Here is an 18,261-nt window from a genome sequence, read left to right on the forward strand (position 1 = left end):
TCTTCAGAAGCACAGCTGGTGTGGAAACCTGCACAGTTGGCACCTGAAGTCCCATTCCTAAAGATGATTTAACTTCCTTTTGTAGGCATGTGAAAAAATACAGAAAGTAATCTCGCACTCCAGGAGTTTGTCAGAGATGAATGAATGTAGGTCACTGCCTACCAGCCTGCTAGGGGGAGAAGGGACTTACTTTCTTGCCTGTCAAAGAGATGGAGAGATTCTGACCTGAAGACCAGCCTTTCTTGAACAGCCCAGGCTTTCTACAGACCAGACTGCAGTCACGTGGCCTGAACTCTGAGTAAAGGCTGCTATGAAAATACAGGCTTGGAAGTTCAGGACGAGACTGTTAAATCTTCATAGGAAAGGTTTAGCAATGGCATGAGTGAAAATACTGACTATCTGTGTCCCACAGCACTTGCTAAGTCCCGCTTTTTATTTGTTTATCCCTTGGGTCACTTCTGCCTTTAAGTTCGTTGTTCTGAGCGATGGCCAGACGCATCACCTTGCAGTCCAGCCCATCTCCAACCTCCCAAACCATTCTCACTCGAAGCCCTGTGTTCTTTCATGGTACAGAGCCAAAGGGAAAACAACATTCCTCATCAAAATCTATGTCACTCTGCTTCACAGCCTTTGGGTGACTTTCGAAGATCACTTCCACTTCCCTCCCTTCTGTGGTGTCTTCCTTTCTTTTGGGGGGGGTGGTCACTTTCTCTGCTGGAACTCTGCATTTAATGACTCAGATCTCTTTTTACAGGTTTTTCTCTTCAGGCTCTTTTGCTTGGGTGTGGTCCAAGATAAACTTGGAAAAGCTTGGTAACTTGCTCAGCTCTTTCAGTACCACAAGCTGTAGTATGTAACACCTGCTTGTCGTGATTTAACTCTTTGAAATTGTATAACAAAGAGTGTGATAACAAACAATGTAAGCTACAGAGACAGTTTGGTGGCAGGATTCAGAAATCCCTCACTTTCTCTGTGGGGTACCAGGGATGGTGAAGTCTAGCTTAAGTATGGGGAAAATGATTCCAGGACAGAGTTACGGAACTGAAGAGACTGTTAAATAGGACAAAATTGGTGCACTTTTCCTGAATCGCCTTTGTTCTACTGAAATTGCTTTTGAGGATAAAGTAGGACTCTGAGATGACATTGGATTGGGATTTGTTTGGTTCTTGGCTTACTTCCTGTGCCTTATTTACAATGCAGAGATGAAAATGTTTCCCTTCCCTCCCTTTGTGTTTGCCTTGCCTGTTTTGATGTTGAGGTGGTCTGTTTATCCACACGGAGGCAACCAGCACAGTGCAAATTCAGTCTCAGCTGAGACCTATGCGCGCAACTACGTAAAATACGAAGGGCATTAATAACGATTAGCTCAGATATGGTGTTCCCTGAAGGAATCCCATGGATGTTTTGGAGAGAACTACAGAAATGAGGCCATTGCTGCCGCATTGGTTTTCATTCTGTGTCCTGTTTTGAGGCTCCCCACACCCAAACTCCTCCTAAACCTGTCTCTCCGTGGATTTTGCAGGACGCCTACTCTGAAATCGCCTACCTTTTTGCTGAGTTTTTCCGAGACCTTGACATCGTCCCATCTGACATCATTGCAGGCCTGGTTCTTCTGCGGCAACGGCAACGGGCAAAGCGCAATGCTGTGCTGGATGAGGTGGGTAGAGGGGGCGTGCTGCTGTGCACGGAGGTGGTAGGCATTTCACCTGGCCTCTGACTTAACCTGTTGCTCTTGTGACTTGCTGTGTGAGAACTGCATGTCTCTGCCCACTTTGTTTCTGTTGTGTGAGGGGCTGTTGCCAGTCACTGAGCTGTAAAATAAGTTATATTCTTTTTCCAAGACTCCCAAAAGGGCCCAAATGACGCTAAGTTGGGCTTGAAACCTGTTGTCTTTTCTAGGCAGGTGATACATACAGATTTAGCTCTAGACCCCAGATGGGCAAATGCCTTGAAGGAGGAGGCAGTTACTTTAAAGTGAATAGGAGGATTACTCCTTCTATACAGTGATGTAGAGAAGACTTCAGCATTTGGACAGAACTGCAGCAGGAGCATCAGGGAAAAATACCTGAATTCTCAAGCTGTTACTGGCATTGAGATTTCCAGATTGCTAACTCAATAGAGAAGTTGTGTGTTTTGTTTTTTTTTCTTTCCTCAGAGGTGATGTTCAGACAGCAGTGACCAAATCAGGCAGAAATCAGAACCCATACAGGAGACTGGTCAAGATGCTTGCTAACAATCTTGTCCCATGTTACATACATAGTTCTTTCTCATGTAGATTTTTGTCTTGGTGTCACAGAGAAGAATTTTTGTCTGTTTGTGACTTACAGGCAAACAATGACATTTTAGCTTTTCTGTCTGGGATGCCAGTGACCAGGAACACAAAGTATCTGGATCTGAAAAATGCGGTAAGTCACTGGAATGTGATCTTGCAAACTCACCATACCTCCTGTGTAGCCTGTTTTCTCTCTTTTTTTTTTTTTTTTTTAATGGTTTCTCTTTTCTTCTGCCCCTCTGGAATTACCACAGAAATTAAGATTGGTACAATAGAATAAAAACGCTTGCTCTCCCGAAGCTTTGTGTTCAGATCACTTTTAAAGCCTTATCTGCCTCTGTCCTCCACGTGGCGGGAAGTGGTAGTATTTCCACTCAGATAGGGAAAGGCAATGCGAGGCGTCTCCGAAGCCAGATGTACGAGTTCAGTGCTGCAGCCAGGAATGTTGTGCAGAGCTCCATATGGTGGCACCAGCAGCAGAGCTCGTGAAGCCCAGCAGGCAGGGCTCCATCACGATGAGGGAAGGGAGCTTCCTGGAGCGAGATGGCCTTCCTTCCTGGGGCTGGTTCTGTCAGCAGTTCTCAGGATGGAAATGGCTGCAGTCTGCTTTATGTAAATTGAGCTTGGCTTTTCTCCTGGCATGCTCCTGTTGCAGCCCTTCATCTGGGCTATATTCACACTCCTTGATTAGATGATACTGCTGCAAGAGATGCAAGACTGACCCAATCCCAGTATCTCTGATCAAGCAATTCTGTGATTAACCTGCTTGTGGCTATGCTGTACTCTGCTGCATTTAATGCTAACATCCTGCTTGTGTTCAGCCTGTCTCCTTCTGCATAGGGTGCTCGGGGAGCAATATCAGCATGGCTTATAGAAGACAGCACTGGGGCACGTGGCCTCAGCCTGTCTTTATGGTCCTCTCTGGGCATCTTCCTTATGGCCTGTGCCCATGTGGAGCAGTGTATTTAGAGAGCTCATCTTTCTGAGACTTAAATTAGTTTCTCCTACGTTCAGAGAGGGTTGGGTGGGGTAAAACCCACAGAGAATGACCTTCCTTTGCAGCAGGGTGTTTGATACATAGAGGAGAATGCCTATAGAACTAACTTCTGCCTTTGTTAAGCAGCTAGCAGGGCCCCTCGGATCACAACAATGGCATAGCTATACTGGGAGGGGAGGGAGAGGATCTTGCTAGAGCATAACCAGCGCACTCTCCTGCAGCCACCTGGAAATGCTGACAGTGTTTGCTGTTCTAGTGGTGGTAAGAGTGAATGCTGATCTTCAGAAAGAAGGGTGTAGTCTAACTAAGATGGAAAAAGGGAAACAGGAACAAATCAACGTGTTAAGAGAATAAGGCCTTTAGTGAGTCTCTTGTCTCTTTCAGCAAGAGATGCAGCGATACAAAGAGGTGTGTTACTACATGCTGTTTGCCCTGGCGGCCTATGGCTGGCCCATTTACCTGATGAGGAAGCCCACATGTGGACTCTGTCGCCTGGCCAGATCCTGCTCGTGAGTGGCCGTCCTGTCTATCGCTCTGCCTTCTCTTCTTTCCTCTTCCCTTCTGTTTTTTCCTGATTTAAAACTCTCATTTCTTTCATCAGTTTGCTCTCTCCCTCATTCTTCAGTTACTTCCTTATTCTTTGCTCTTCTCCTTTTATTCCTTTTTCACTTCATATGCTGTCTCTACCTCTTTTCCTTCATTCTCATGTCTTTCTTACAGTTGCTTATCTTCTTACCTTGTTAAATAAACCAGACTGTCATATGCTCTATCCTCTCTGGTGCACTAAGGATCACGCCAGTCCTGTGCAGTTTGGACAGACAGTGGAGAGAACTCATCTGGCACAAGACTGCTTTCACGCTGAGTCAAAATAGCTGTTGTAGAGTGCAGAAAAAAGATTTATCAGCAAGCCCAGATATGCAGGGAGTTGACATTTGGGTCTTTATTAAAGCATCAATAAGACTTGGCCAGAGTTTGTGCTGTGCTCTCTCTGTTTTTTTTTCTGCCATGCTATACAGTTCTCACCTCACAGTAGCAATGCTGTAGTACAGTTCAGGATTGCATAGTTTTAAGTGTTTGCTTTTAGCTGCTGTAATGCTGTCATCAGATTCTCTTTGGGGTTGAGCTTTTTGCACTTATGCAAGCAATTTCTTTTCACTTTTAGCTGTGAAGCATCTTTCAGGGAAAGGAAAGGAAGAAAGAATCTGCTTCTGTTGTGGCTCTGGGATGAGTCTAGACCTGTTTGTTGTTTATTGTAAATAGATACACATCTAATAAATGCTATCTGCTTGTGTGTTGAAGCAATAGAGGAATTGTGCCATTAAGCACAGTATTCCCTGAGGAGAGATCCTAGCCCTACCATGCAGTGATTCCTTGGAGACTGGTTGCACTGTAGCTCTCTCTGGTGCTCAGAAAGTAAACTGCATTTGAGCCCAGTGCCCCTTTTTGATGCCGAAACATGAGTTGTGTGCTGTTTTGTGCAAGAGCTTCAACAACTGAAGGAAACCATTGCTGTCAAGACGAGGCCAGTGTGTCTTGCAGGGTCCCCCTTCCTTTCCCTCATCTCTAGGCATTCCACTCTAAAATCCAGTCTCTTCCACGTTCCTCTTTCCTCAAAGCTCTTTTTTTTTTTTTTTTTTCTTCTGCAGATGTTGCTGTCTCTGTCCCTCACGTCCCCGCTACGCACCCAGTGTTACCATTGAGGAGGATAATTGCTGTGGCTGCAATGCCATTGCCATCCGGCGCCACTTCTTGGATGAGAACATGACCTCGGTGGACATCGTTTATACTTCTTGCCATGACGCGGTAAGGAGTCTGCAGCCCCCTTCATATCTGGGGCATGCTCCTACGGTCCCTCCTAATGGGGCTCACATGCTTCCAGATGTAGTGGTACAAAAGAAGGGAACTTGAACTTTTTCCTGTCTCTCTGCCAAGAAATTCTGCCCCTTCAACAGAAATATTTGTTTACTGCCCAAATCAGATCGTTCAGAGGAGTGCTTACCTGTAAGGGATGGTCTGTCAAGCTGCTCTTTTTTCCTGAGCAGGAGAATATGTAAACAGGAATGTTTCACCTGAGTGCTACAGCAGTGGATCTTTTCCAGGTTTATGAAACTCCTTTCTATGTGGCTGTGGACCATGATAAGAAGAAGGTGGTCATTAGCATCCGAGGAACACTGTCTCCAAAAGTAAGTGCACTGTGAGACCTCATCTACCCCTGGCTGCCCTAGCAAACTTTCAGGATAGTCTGAGACCTTCTTGACTTGCCCTTGCTGTTTGACTTATCTGAAACACGGTGACTTCTTTTCTTCAGGATGCCTTGACTGACCTAACTGGGGACGCAGAGCGCCTTCCAGTGGAGGGTCACCATGGGACGTGGCTGGGACACAAGGTATGTAAGAAAACACTTCTTATTTTGATGTTTTGAGTTTAAAAAAAAAAAAAAATACAGGGAAAAAAAAAAGTATTAAACTGCTTGAGGTGTTAAGGGTGTTATGTAACTGCAGTGAAATGGCTATGAGATGTAAAATAAATAAATCATTAAATTGTAACAGTTAAAATCAATCTGTAATAATAATAAAACATTAAAAAAAAGCAACATGCAATTAGTAAAAACCAAGCTGCAAAAGGAATCCGTGGAGACCTAGAACAAAATTATTGGTGTCATTGAAATTACTTTTTCTTCCAATGACCTTTTCAAAATTTGCAATCAAACCCCAACAATATGTTTAAAATTCTGTTGCAATGGGATAGTCATTGAACCTCGTAAAATGATATTGGCAGGACTTGCTACTGTGTAATTAGACTGACGCTGTGTGTCTGTGTTAATGATCGGGAGTGGGCTGACTAAATCAATTCGGTACAGAACTCACCTTTGCCCCAGTCCAGCAAAGTAATGACACACGTGCCGAGTTTTAAGATTATCAGGAATTTGGCAGCCTCTCAAGATGCCGTGCCAGACTGGGAAGGAAAAATACAAACTGGAGGTTGTGTGTGTTGGAAGGAATGTAGTGGCTGCTAGGAAATGCTGCTGTTCAGGGAGACAAGATGCCGCTGATATCTGGTCAGGGTCTCTTCAGGGCAGGACACTGAGCTCAGCTCTTTGGCAGCCGTGAGCTGTGAGCTCCTGCTTCATGGCCAGTGTCCTTCCAGATCACCTCTTCTGTGCTTTGATGCTTTGCTTTAGGAAGTGGAGCATTAGTAGCTGATAACTGCGTACTCAGATGCTTAGATACAGGTCTGATAAAGAAGCCAGATACCCAAGGAAGTGCTGTTGGGACTCTGTGGACTTTAAGGAATTTCTGACACGCTCCCAGAAAGTGTGTTCTTGAAAGCAATATTTTGTAGCTCCTCTTTGGACAATGAGTGCTGCTTTTTTTTTTTTTTTTTTTCCCCCCCAAATGAGAAAATGAATCAATATAGTGATTACACAGGACATCGTATAGAAACAGAGATACCTGAGGAAGCATTTTGTCACATAATTGTTATTTAGATATCCGAGCCTTTACTACTCATTTAACATTTCTGAAGTGTTATGCCTGCTGCTGAAGATAATGTTACTTGTTTTTTTACTCATTCATTTAGTTCAAAAGGGCTTCACATAATCATTGTGATAAGCAGTTCATAAGTTTCAAAAAAAAAAAAAAAAAAAAGGAAACCAAAGGAAAGTAAGGGAAATTTGTTCTGTTTTAAATGTGCAGAAAAACCAGTAATACCTGCAGAAGCTAGTTTTTCCTTTTGATCTCTTTTGTACAACAATATTCATCTGCCCATAACTTACATGAAACATCAGATCATTTCCTGTGTTGTATATTGATTTTTTATTTGGCGTTTGTATTATTTCTTTTTCTATTGTTACTCATACAGAAATACAGCTTTATCTCAAATTATTATCAATATTAATCTTCAGAAAATAATGTACTGTTGATTCCTGAGGGAAACTAATGGAGATAATAGAATTTAAAAATGCCTGTCTTGATGCATTTTTAATGTCCAGAAGTCAACTTTAATATAAAAGTATGTGACGTATCTTGCTAACGCATTTAATTTGAAGAAAAGTATTGGACCATTTGGGAGCTTCCTGTAAGTTGTTTGGCTTCTGTTATTTTTCTTGCTGATTCTGTCCTGCACACCCAGCAGGCTGGGAGCCAGCCTGTCAAGCTGCTTCACGCAGTGTCGATCAGACATCTTAGAAATTAAAACTCTTGATGTTTACATGAGCCTTCTTATCACTCCACTGGTACCACAGCTGAAAGTGTTTGATTGTTTGGGTTGCTGTGAATGCCACAGTTAACATTTGTTAGGTCTCTGAGCTATTTTGGGTCAGAAAGAACATAGCTGTAACTAAGGTTTATGGGCTGGTGTGCCAAAAAAGAATATAAGTAGGGGATTATTGCAACTTAAAGAGGAAATTAACAACAAAAAGATCTAACTTGGCCATTTGAGATAAAATCCATTGAATTTTATAACAAAGATCATTTAAAAATAATCACAAGTGAAGGGCATGAATCCATGGTTAGTTCTGTTGAACCTGTATAGATCAAAGCTGCTGAAGTGATGACGTTACAGAGGTTTGTCTCATGCTGTTGAGCCAGCTAGGATGACAGTGAGTAGCTGCTAAGAATGAAACCCTGAAAGCTCAGCCGTGATAGCAGCCCTCACTGGTTTGATAGAACAATCCGTAATAGCAATAACTTTCAAGCTCTTTTCTACCACATAAATGCCCTCTTTTGTGGGTTTTCACATACACAATTCAAATATTGCATAGAAGTTTTGTGGTGTCAATTGGTGAAGAATACAGAATGTTTCCTGCTTTTCCTAGATCTCCAGGCTGTTTGGTTATTTACACATTTAAAATTAAACCCAGGTAGTTTTATTCCATTGAAACTTGTGAAACAAGGTCGTGTTTAACAGAAAGCTTAAATGCAACTTTGGTAAGTCTCATTCCATAATGTTAAAATCACTGTCTATGTTAAAATATGCTGTAATTATATATATAAAAAAAAAAGGCAAAAAAAAGATATAAGGCTGACTAACCACTCATTAGTGATATAGTGATATCACCGCGGATTTAGGTCATGCTTTTCAAAAATAGGATCCTAAATTCATGTTAGAAATTTATATAAGTAGCCTGCCATTCACTTCTCATTAGAGTTGGAAATGGAGACTCTTCTGAATGCAGCTGAAGCTGGCTAGCTGCTGAGAGATCTGAACACAGGCATGAAATATCATGGCATCTGCTTTTTTTGATAATGACAGTAGCATTACAGATGTCCCATTTCTGGGCTCAGCAAAATCACCTGTCTTCTTTTTCTTCAATAGGCAGATGGGTTTGATGGTATGTTTGATATCGAGGACTTTGACAATTCCACATTTCTTTGCTTTTTGAGGGGTCTGTGAATTCTTTTGTGTCTTTGAGATTAAACGGTGCTCAATAATATTCATTTCATACTGTTTTGTACAGTTTTCAGGTAGGAGTGTAATGGAAAATAGCAGAGGAGATGATCCTCCTTGGTTTTTGGCCAGCCTAGGCAGTGTGAATTACTTGAGATATGTAATCAATGAATTAGAAGTAGCCAATTTCTGTTTACCTGCGTTCACCTTGGACTACATCACTGTTTTTAGCCTTTGCAGTTCAGGCTTGCTCACCACTGAATATAAACTGCAATAAAGGCATAACCAAGAATTTATGCAACAGACCAGATTCTAGCCATTTGTTTATATCAGTGTTTAGCTGCATCTCTGTTATGCAGAGGGAGACAAACTCTTTAAATGCAGCCGTCAGCTGGGAGAGAGGGTAGATGTTCAGAACCAGACTATCAGTTTTTTTCCCATCCTCCAGCAGTTCTTAGCTTCTAGGAAATAAAAACCTTTAAAAATTTGCAGTTAATGTCCTTTGACAGCTGAATCCACTTAATAGCTGCTGCTGCCTGCAGTCATCAGTAACTCTTTCCTCCACACATAGAGCTGCCACTTTTTCCCTCCAGTTATGTCTTGGTGTTTGTGCTGTTGCCCTGTGAACTTGTTAGGCTAGCTCATGCTCTGATTTGCAGATTTCCATGGAAGATTACAGTTCTGTTGTTAAGATACTGACATGCAGAAAATCAAAGTTTGATTCTCCTGCTCTACTGCAGGTCTCAGTGTGAGCTGAACTACCAGATAGACAGCCTTGTGTTTAAGTTAGGGTATGGTGTGTGTTTTTTTCCAGACTTTACACCACAAGCCTAGGAATAGGATCTGTGAGGGTTGTCATAACTTAAGAACTGTCATTACTCCTAAACAAGCTGTGGCTCTGGTAATCAGCGAGTCAAGACGTGTCTAACGGAGTCTTCCTAAACGTGGAGTGGAGTCAGTATTCTTCCTCAGCCTTGGCACGTGCTGTGTGGCACTCTAGAGATTGTACAATGTTCAGGGCAGTTTGGTGCCACCTAGGTGTTCACATCAGTGCTGATCTGCAGCCGTTAATGTCCTGTTCTGTCTTTGTGTTTGCCCTCAGGGAATGGTGCTATCTGCCGAGTACATCAAGAAGAAATTGGAGCAAGAAATGGTGCTTTCTCAAGCTTTTGGACGAGACTTGGTGAGCATTAGTTTTTTTTTTTTTAATCACTGCAGGCTGTAAAGAAGTTGAGATTTCCCTAAAATGCTGATTTTCAACCTCCAGGTCCCTGAATCTGTTGTACTAACTTCTAAAATCTTCCTTCCAATTCCTGTCCCTCTGGATTTCCAGATGGGCCATGAGTTACTTATTCCCACAAAGCTTATTTTTATTTTGAAGCCTTCTACCCAACAGTACTGCAGAGCTCCAGATTTTTTTTTTATTCCTCGGGCAAAGCTAAGGCAGGAAGCCCCATTCATTGGCAATGCAGTAACAGGGAAGATTAAAAACAAATCAACAGGAACTAAAATCCCATCTCTATGGAGATTCTCTTTGGAGACAGCAGTGGGATGCCATGCTGACTGTCTATGTGTGCACATTTCTTGTGATAGAAAGCTATAGGAAAACCCGAGAGAGACATTACGAACAAGCTTACTTAGCTTCTGTGTCACTAAAGGCACAGTCACCCTCCCTGCTGGGGAGGGATCTTCTGAACTGCCTGATTCCCTGCTGCCAGACAGCTGTCCTTTTCTTGTGCCCAAATAATGTCTTGGCCTGAGCAGGCCCATGGGAAATTAGCCACAGCTCAAGGGAGAAAGAAAAGGAGAAGAGGGTTAAAAGGCTTGATGCTTCCCTGGAACTGGTGTTTCACGAAGTCAGTGCAGAAGCGTCTGTCTTGTGATGTTTGGTAGGTGAAAGAAGAGATACATAGACATCTGACTTCTTTTATCATGCTTTATTCCTCTATACCCAGAAAACTCACTGGTTTTAAGTGAGCTGTTGCTTGTGAGGATTTTTTCCTGCTCTCCTATAGAGCTCGGTTGCTATCTGACTGGTAAGGATATGGTGGCATTAGAAGCTCTATATTTTGGTTGCCTTCTGTGTGTGATAACAAGGAACACGTCTGGTTCTGTTTGAAGCTGGCTTTATGCATGGTGGGTCCAATTTCTAATGGATGTAATAGAGCGTAATTAGCTGGACCTGACCCACAAAGGTAGAGAGAGAACTTGATTAATGAGATGGTACTACTGGCTTGGGTTAGGAAATGAAGTAGTCTGAAGTTAACTTTGAAGAATATATGAAGAAGTGGTATGGGTAGAACATAAATGCCATCTGTCCCAGGTCCCAAATGTTTGTCTACCCCAGTGAATTGTTTCTGACAGTTGCCAGCAACAGATGTTCAGGAAAATACAGTAACAAGTGAAATGCATAAAGGCTCCATTCTCTCCCAGTATTCACCTCAACCTCACTGACTGTAGAAGGCATGATGTTGACTTAGAAGTGGTCTTGAAGTAAAATGATACAAGGAGCTTTCTTTCCTGTGGCTTTGTCTGTGTTCTTTTTTTCACCTTATGCAGAAATCTATAATCACAGCTGTGGTGACCAGATACTGTGGAGAGTAGGATTTGGGTTCTCTGTCCTTGTGTAAAGCCTACAAGGCATGGCCAGAGCTCTGACATCTGGCATTAAAACAAGATCAAAGTTTCTCAAACATTGTCTTAATGAACTGCTAGAGTCTAAGCCATGCCTAGTGCTCTCGCCTCTGAATAACAAGAACAGCAGAAATTTTTAGAGAATAGTTTTGTCTTTGAATTACTTGTACAATTGCCAGCTGTTGGGGACATCTGAACTTCAAAAGACTGCTGTTCCAACTGCAGGTTAGGATTTCTGTTTTTCAGCATTCACAAGTAGTGAAATTAATGAGAGCAAGTCATAATTCCTAGAACCAAGGAGACCTCTAATCTGTGAGTCTAGGCTCAAATATTTTCAGATGGTTATCAGATCTGAGGAGGAACAAAAAGCTCATCAGATTCCAAGTAACTCAAACAACTTGAGTGTACATTCCCTTTTTTTTTTTTTCAGGGAAGACCCAGTAGATCAAATGCTGACTCATGGAAGTGTAGGAGAATGAATTCCCATGTTCCCTCAGAACAAGCGCTACTGGAAGACAGGAATGTGCCCTGTGCCCAGCTCCTGTGTGACATAGTAGAGCCACTGTAAATCAAAGCTGTGTTCCTGTTTCAAAATATAACATAACTAGTTCCCATTGAAGGAGGAATTGTTTAGCTGGAATGTGGAGTGCTCACATATAGCAAAGACTCAGAAGCTGGGGAAAGGAACAGATTTGGAGGTTTGTCAAGTTTCTTTTTGGTCTGACTTCAATTTCTTCTTTTGTTTTTCATTTTCAGGGGAGAGGAACAAAACACTATGGCCTGATTGTGGTTGGCCATTCCCTAGGGGCTGGCACAGCTGCCATCCTGTCCTTCCTTTTGCGTCCGCAGTACCCGTCACTGAAGTGCTTTGCCTATTCTCCCCCAGGTGGGCTGCTGAGGTAGGTGTTGGGTCAGGAGGTCTGGTGACAGGGTGTGGGGGGGGTGTAGCCGTAGCTGGAAAGATCCTGGTTGTGATGTTCTGATGAGCAATAAAAGAAAGTCTCTGCCCTGAGAAGCACGCAGAAAAATGTAGTGTCAATTTATAGGACCTGAGAGTTGTTGGCAGCCCTTGTTCTCTGCTGTAGTTTAGAGTTTAGGATATGATCACAGGTGACCACTCCCAAATATTCAGCTTTGTTTACTTCTATAGCTCTTATTTAACCCTGACTAGTAGGAAACACAAGTTGAGTAGACAGTGCGTTTTCCTTGCTTATTGTTTGTACAGTGACAATGTGTCCTCTCCCCATCCTCTGTGAATAGGTGTGCAGAATGGGAGATGGAGGCGTTTACATTTGGTCAAACATCAGATCAGTTTGGGCTCCTTTTGCAACTGACAAAGAAATTAGCACTTCCAGAGTGTGATTTCTGTCATTCTAAAGTGGGTGTCTAAAATAGGTCAGAGAGGTTGTGCTGCTTTGTTGCCTGTTTCTCTCCTTTGGTTGTAGGGGGAATCTAGGGTAGCTGCCTCAGATGCCTGAAGAAAGGTATTGTGAGTTTCTCCTGCTGTGAACTGGAGCAGACCTGCTGATCATGTTATTTATATGGCAGCCAAATAACATCCCACTTGTGAAATAAGGTCTTTCCAGTCATGATGGGTACTGTGAGTGCACTTAGAAGGACCTATGGATTACAGCCTTCTTTTGTAGCTATTGCATCATGTTCCAGCAGCAGCCAATGGATTTTAACCATCCTGCTAATGATTCTGGACATTAGCATGCCTTGTTGTGACAATGTCTAGTCATCTGCAGCTAGAGAGGAATTGCTCTGCAGAATGTTTTCTGAGAGTTTTTTTTTTAGCTTTCTGCTTAGAGCTTTCCCTCCTGAGTTCCCTTGATAGCACAGGCCAAACAGTACTGTGCCACCTCAACTGTCTGAGTTCAAGGAGGTGCCTGACTGCCACACTTCTGTTGCACTGTGCATCGTGCCCAGGATCATCTCTAGGTCAGTGGTGCTGGTGGCCTCTACCCGTGGTGACTGATTCAGAAGAAAAGTCTTTAGAAGGTAGCTGACTGCAGAATGAGCTCATGGAGCGGAAGCCTTGATTCCCTTTTGTCTTGGTGCTCAGGTTGCTGCAGGAAGTGGCCATCTTAGTTCTACTATGGTGTCTTTTTAGAGTAGTCTCAAGAGCATGGAATGTCTTCTTCCTCTCTGGTCACCTGGCCATTCCCAAAGCACAGGAAAACCGCTATGAGGTGTTGAGTTAGAGAAACTTCTGTTTCTAAGTATATGCAGAGCTGTTCACAGGTAAGAAAGGAGGAGGTGTGCTATCTGAGCTATACCCTTACAGAGCAGTGTTGCTTGGGGCATGGGATGTGAATATCAGGCTCGTCTTTTTAAAGCGTGCAAGTCCTGAGGGCGTCGAGCGGCTTGTGTTGTGTGTTTTATGACCCAGGTTCACTGTAGTCTAGTAACTTCTCAGGTACCAGTGGCAAATTGGGAATGAAGTGCAGTTTGCTGCTAGTGAAACCCTGTTTGCTTCTTCTTGGTCCTGTTTCTCTTCCAGTGAGGATGCCATGGAGTATTCAAAAGAGTTTGTGACTGCAGTCGTGCTTGGCAAAGATCTAGTGCCCAGGCAAGTTGAGAAGTGTCCAAATTTCTTGATTAAATATCTGCTGTTCTCTACCAAAGTCACCTGTTTCCTTTCAGAAACACACAGATCATACCTGTCTTGTGTCCTCATTTACCTATCCTTATATGCTTCTCACTTGTCTTCCTAGTTTACCTGTACTGCTGCATCTTTTACTGCACGCCTATATTGGTGTTTCACACACCTTGTTATAGGCATATCCCTCCCCATCTCTGCATCAGTTGCCTGTATGATAGAAAAAGGTGAATAGCCAGCCTCTGTAATAATACTCATGGTGGTGTCTGATGTGTCAATGCCATCCTTCTGGTTGTCTGTGTTACCTCAGACCTCTTTACTCTGCCCTGAACTACATGTGCTGATTTCTTGTCATCTCCTTCATTTCTTGTCTTGGCATTTCTCACCTCTTGTTGCTGTGACATATTCCCCTGAACTAGGGGGGTAAACAGGGCATTGAACTAGGAGCCAATCAACCAGAGTTTTATTTTTACCTCAGCCCTGTTGTGTGACTTCAGGTAAATTCTCTATGTACAATATTAGGCATGTAGAGTTCAGTGGAGGAAAACTACTACAATATTCAGTATACCTCTTGTTAACTTGTATAACAAAATCCTGTCTATCCTGAAGTCTGCTTAATAGTGTTGCATAGCTCTGTGCTATCTTTCATTTGTTTCTTGCTCACTTGTTTCCCTGATGGCTTCATTTCCCTCATCTCATCATTGACCTTTCATGTGCGTTCACCACTCTGAGTCTGCTATTGCATTTCATACTGGTTTGTGGTCACAGTGGTTTCTGTGGCCTTTTACCCTGCTCACTGGTCCCAGGTGATGCCTCAACTCACCTCTGGAGTGATCTACGTTATGGCATTGTTGTTTCTTTTGTAGCATAACTTCTCATTCTTCTGTGCTGTATGTCTCTACTATCCTGTTACCTGCCTGCTGTTCCTTGCCCAGCTGTTGTAACCACATCTTCCTCTTTTCCAGAATTGGTCTCTCTCAGCTGGAGGGATTTCGCCGTCAGCTTCTGGATGTTCTTCAGAGGAGTAACAAACCAAAGGTAAGAATGAAGATTAAAAGACTTATGAAGGCAAGCGTCTGAGCAGTGATGATGATAGCTCCGTGTCATATAACAATGCTGCAGACTTCTGCACTGTAGGTCTCCTCAGGTCCACCATGTGTGTTGTTTCCGTAACCAGAGGAGTGATGGCAACAGCAAGACGACACCTAGAGAGGTCTGGGTTAGGGGGCTACACTCTGCAGGCTGAGTTATAGCTCTGTGATAATTCTGGCTCATGTGCTGTAACTTCACTGTTACATGTCTAAAACAACAGAGCAGGAAGCTTTCTAATCTTGGCCTGTTTTGAAGACTCTGTTCCAAGCCTAGCATTTCGGGGCCAACAACAAATGGTAACAGGCTTTGAAGTGCAACAGTTGTCTGCTTCTAGGCATTGCTGTGTGCTCTCTGGATGGTGCCCTTCTAGGACAAGTGGCCTGTTAATGTTTTGGAGATAAGAAATGTGTAAATTTGTTCTTCCCTTGTCTTCTTTACTATTACATTGAGATGGGAAAAGCATAAGACTTGAAGATTCTTAGGGGTAAAATATTATATAAATGATCAATTGAGGGTAAAAAAAAAACAACTGAGCTAATGCTTTTCTTGATAGAATTCTGTGGGTTTTGGCATTTTTTCAGATTTTAGGATTTCTTTTTATACATAAAGACATAAAGGGAATTTTTGTCTGCATAAGTTGTAGTCTTGCTTCTTTTGGTATATTAAATATTCAGTTTCTGTCTACCTTGTTTATCCTGGAAGATAAGCTATCCATTGGTGGACAAATATGTTTGCTCTAGATCCCTAACTCTACAAAAGCATCCAGCAAAAAGAAGATGGACAAGATTTTGCCACTTTTAAGGTTAAAATTGTGAAAGGAAGGGAGAGAGAAGTAATTTTTCTGAGCAAGGGTGTTATCTCTCTCTAGGTTTACTATTCAAGCAACAGGTGCATGAGCTCTGTTTTTCTCTTTTCTGATATTAGGTATTCAGTTTAAATAAAACTACCTACAGTGTCCCGTGAGATGGCTCTTTCTCTGATCATTTTCTCTTCTCCATATTCTCCTTCCTTTCCTTTGTGCTGGACAGTGGCGAATCATTGTGGGTGCTACCAAGTGCATACCCAAGTCAGAGCTCCCTGAAGAGACAGAAGAAAACTCAGTAACGAGTAATCGCCTCTGGACCCATCCCAGTGATCTGACTATTGCTCTGTCTGCAAGCACACCGCTCTACCCGCCTGGCCGCATCATCCACGTGGTGCACAATCATCCTGCAGAGCAGTGCTGGTGAGTATATGCAGAGCTGTGAAGTCAGCCTATGGATGGGGGGTTGAAAAACTTCTGTTGGAAAAGACTTCCCAAGAGGGCAATCCATCCATGAAGGAGGTGACTTTTCACTGCCTTACGGTGACGGTGATTGTGTCCGTGCTGTGAGGATAGAAAGACACTTGTGTTGCTGTTTGTTAGTGCAGTGCTTTAGAGCAACGGCAGTAGCATGTGTATTTAATATTTCCTCCCTCTATTTTTCCTCCTGTTGTTTTTTCTGTCTCTGTAACCTTCTGTTTCATGCTTTTGCATGCCAAAACATTGGCCTGCTCTTTCATCCCCTGCTCCCCATTTTCTCCTCTGGATCCCAACTCCTCTTTTAGTTGCTGCGAGCAAGAGGATCCCACTTACTTTGCTATCTGGGGTGACAATAAGGCGTTTAATGAAGTCATCATCTCACCAGCGATGTTGCACGAACACCTCCCATACGTGGTCATGGAAGGGCTCAACAAGGTAATGCTGAAAATTGGGATCAGGGGGTGGGGAGGGGTCACTCAGTTCAATAGCATGGACTTTGGCTTGAATGTGTGGAAGGCCTGGGTTTGGGCAGGAAAGGCTTGGCATGATGATGCTGTTGAGGTGAGCTGTAGACACGAAATGTCCACAGAGCCAAAGTTGTGTGTGTGTGTGTGCTGGAGAGCCAGGAATCCCTTTGGTGGGGTTTGGGCTTATTCATTCGTAATGCAAGAGCACTTAAATGCCCTAATAACACCAGTGCCTTATCACAGGCCTTCAGGTAGTCCTCACCCAGGAGAGCAGGCTGTTTAAATACACAATATCTTTCCCTTTGTGGGGGAAGAGAAAAGAAGACTGAACTCTGGGTCAAATATGTGTAGGCTATTTGAGTCAAATGTGATGAGGTCTGGAAATTGAATGTAGATTTCAGTCCCAATGCCCAGAGTCCCAAACTAGGTCCTGTTTCCAATTTTAATGCCATAATAATATGAGGTTGGGTGGTGTTCGGTTCACTCTCTCAAAGCTGCCTGTTACAGCATGCAGTTCAAGTGAAATTTAGTGAGCTGTGACAGCACTGGATGTCTGTGCATGCAGCTGCATGGGGTATTTCAGAAGTCCTCCACGCTACTGTTGCAGCTGCTCTGTTAGTCTGCAGGGTGGCTGAGCTTATGCTTATGTGTAATGGTTGTGGAATGAGTCTCTGCTCCTAAACTACAGTTCGTAGCCATGCAGCTCTGCCATAGAGAGTTAGCCAAATCTTCTCTACTGTATTGGTGTGAAAGCTGCTTCTGCCAGCATCTCTGGGCATCTCCCCAGAACTGGATTCCCAGCAAGGCATCCTGACAGGATAGAGTATGTCAAAATTCACTGATATAATCATTTATGTCAAGACTTTGCTCTGTGCTTGTGGAACACCTCAGTAAGAACCAATGGCAGATCCAGCAGTTTGGAAGTTTTGAGCTAAGAACAGCGAAGTTATCTCCAGTGAAGCACTATTGTTCCTTTGCTTGCCTTGTTATAGGTCTTGGAGAATTACAATAAGGGGAAAACAGCTTTACTTTCCGCTGCCAAAGTGATGGTGAGTCCTACAGAAGTGGATCTCACCCCAGAGTTGATCTTCCAGAGTCAGCCCTTGCCTAGTGGACCCTCAGTGCAGATTGGAACTGGAGCCATAACAGTGGACAGAAGGAACAGCAGTACAAAGTAAGACTACATCTTTGAGTTCTTTGTAGGATCGTTGGCTCTCCTGTGGGTCCATTGTGATTGATGTTAGTGGGAAGAATAGATCCAAGGGCTGCCTGTATGGGACTTTCACTTTGCTTCAGTATGTCTTGTGTTGTGCTAGGTGAAAAAGGATCCTTTGTGTTGCTTAAAAATCTGCTAGTGCAGAAAGGTCAGGGGAACCTAGAAGTTGAAGGTACAGAAACTTCCTTTTCTTATCAAGGCAAGTGGGATTTTCCATGGAACCACAAAGACGAAGCTTGCAGGGGAAGGAGTTGCACCATGCAGACGAAACAGGGAAGTGAGAAACTGAGAACGAAGTAACCTGGTCTAGT

General features: G+C 43.2%; 1 protein-coding gene across 21 annotated transcripts in view; it reads left to right on the plus strand.

The window, feature by feature from the left end:
- Positions 1–18,261, plus strand: part of DAGLA (diacylglycerol lipase alpha) — a 78,173-nt gene that overhangs the window by 48,851 nt on the left and 11,061 nt on the right. For all 21 annotated transcript variants that reach the window (XM_084522578.1, XM_084522576.1, XM_084522562.1 and 18 more), the window contains 13 exons: positions 1,523–1,657; positions 2,328–2,405; positions 3,654–3,778; positions 4,916–5,072; positions 5,369–5,452; positions 5,578–5,655; positions 9,760–9,840; positions 12,048–12,190; positions 13,795–13,863; positions 14,859–14,931; positions 16,014–16,210; positions 16,573–16,702; positions 17,727–17,908. In XM_084522578.1, coding sequence (XP_084378704.1) covers positions 1,523–1,657; positions 2,328–2,405; positions 3,654–3,778; positions 4,916–5,072; positions 5,369–5,452; positions 5,578–5,655; positions 9,760–9,840; positions 12,048–12,190; positions 13,795–13,863; positions 14,859–14,931; positions 16,014–16,210; positions 16,573–16,702; positions 17,727–17,908 — 1,532 coding nt within the window. The remainder of the gene's footprint in view (positions 1–1,522; positions 1,658–2,327; positions 2,406–3,653; positions 3,779–4,915; positions 5,073–5,368; positions 5,453–5,577; positions 5,656–9,759; positions 9,841–12,047; positions 12,191–13,794; positions 13,864–14,858; positions 14,932–16,013; positions 16,211–16,572; positions 16,703–17,726; positions 17,909–18,261) is intronic.

The sequence above is a fragment of the Aythya ferina genome, assembly GCF_964211825.1.
Source record: "Aythya ferina genome assembly, chromosome: 5".
Lineage (NCBI taxonomy): Eukaryota > Metazoa > Chordata > Aves > Anseriformes > Anatidae > Aythya > Aythya ferina.